We start from the raw sequence: 639 nt of genomic DNA, 5'->3' as shown, positions 1-639 counted from the left end.
AATGATTCACAAACTACATCTGATAATTACAAAAATGAACGATATCAAATAGACGATAAAAAAGTGAAGTATGGAGGGTGGTTTGACTCAATTTTTTCAAGTTTTGTTAATTTATTAACACCAACCAATCCTATTCAAAACGACGGATCTACAGGAGGAAATGTACCACCTCATAGTGCACCTAATGTTGATAGATCAGAAACTTCAACAACATCTGCATCTGTAAAGGTACCTGAAGATGAAAAATTATCAAGTCCTCCTAGACCTGAAGGACCAAGAGCAAACAATAGAAATGAAAATAATCAAAATGCAGATCCATTTAACCACTATTTTGCATGGGAAATTGGAGGCGGTGCTCCAACGTATAAACCCGAAAACAATAAGAACGATAATATTTTGCTAGAACAAATAAAAATTACCTCATGGGATAAAGAAGATATAATTAAAGAAAATGAAGACACAAAGCTCGAAATTCAAGAAACTGACGAAACTGATGAAACTGACGAAACTGAAGAAACTGAAGAAACTGAGGAAACAGAAGATAATTTAGATATGGAAAATGAAAACGAAATTGTGGAAGATGAATTACAAGAAAATGAAGATGATGAGGATAATGTAAATTTAGAAGATATTAATAAA

At 32.2% G+C, this 639-nt stretch overlaps 1 protein-coding gene across 1 annotated transcript; it reads left to right on the top strand.

Moving 5' to 3' along the window:
- On the top strand, positions 1-639 carry PRSY57_0015200A (merozoite surface protein; the record flags this gene model as incomplete). Its single annotated transcript, XM_012907941.2, has 1 exon — positions 1-639. A coding segment is annotated over one exon (639 nt), but the record flags the coding sequence as incomplete, so codon positions are not given.

This window comes from Plasmodium reichenowi (assembly GCF_001601855.1).
Source record: "Plasmodium reichenowi strain SY57 chromosome Unknown, whole genome shotgun sequence".
In the NCBI taxonomy this organism is placed as follows: domain Eukaryota; phylum Apicomplexa; class Aconoidasida; order Haemosporida; family Plasmodiidae; genus Plasmodium; species Plasmodium reichenowi.
Note: the sequence above shows the minus strand (reverse complement) of the source record. Positions and strands in the feature narration are given on the sequence as shown.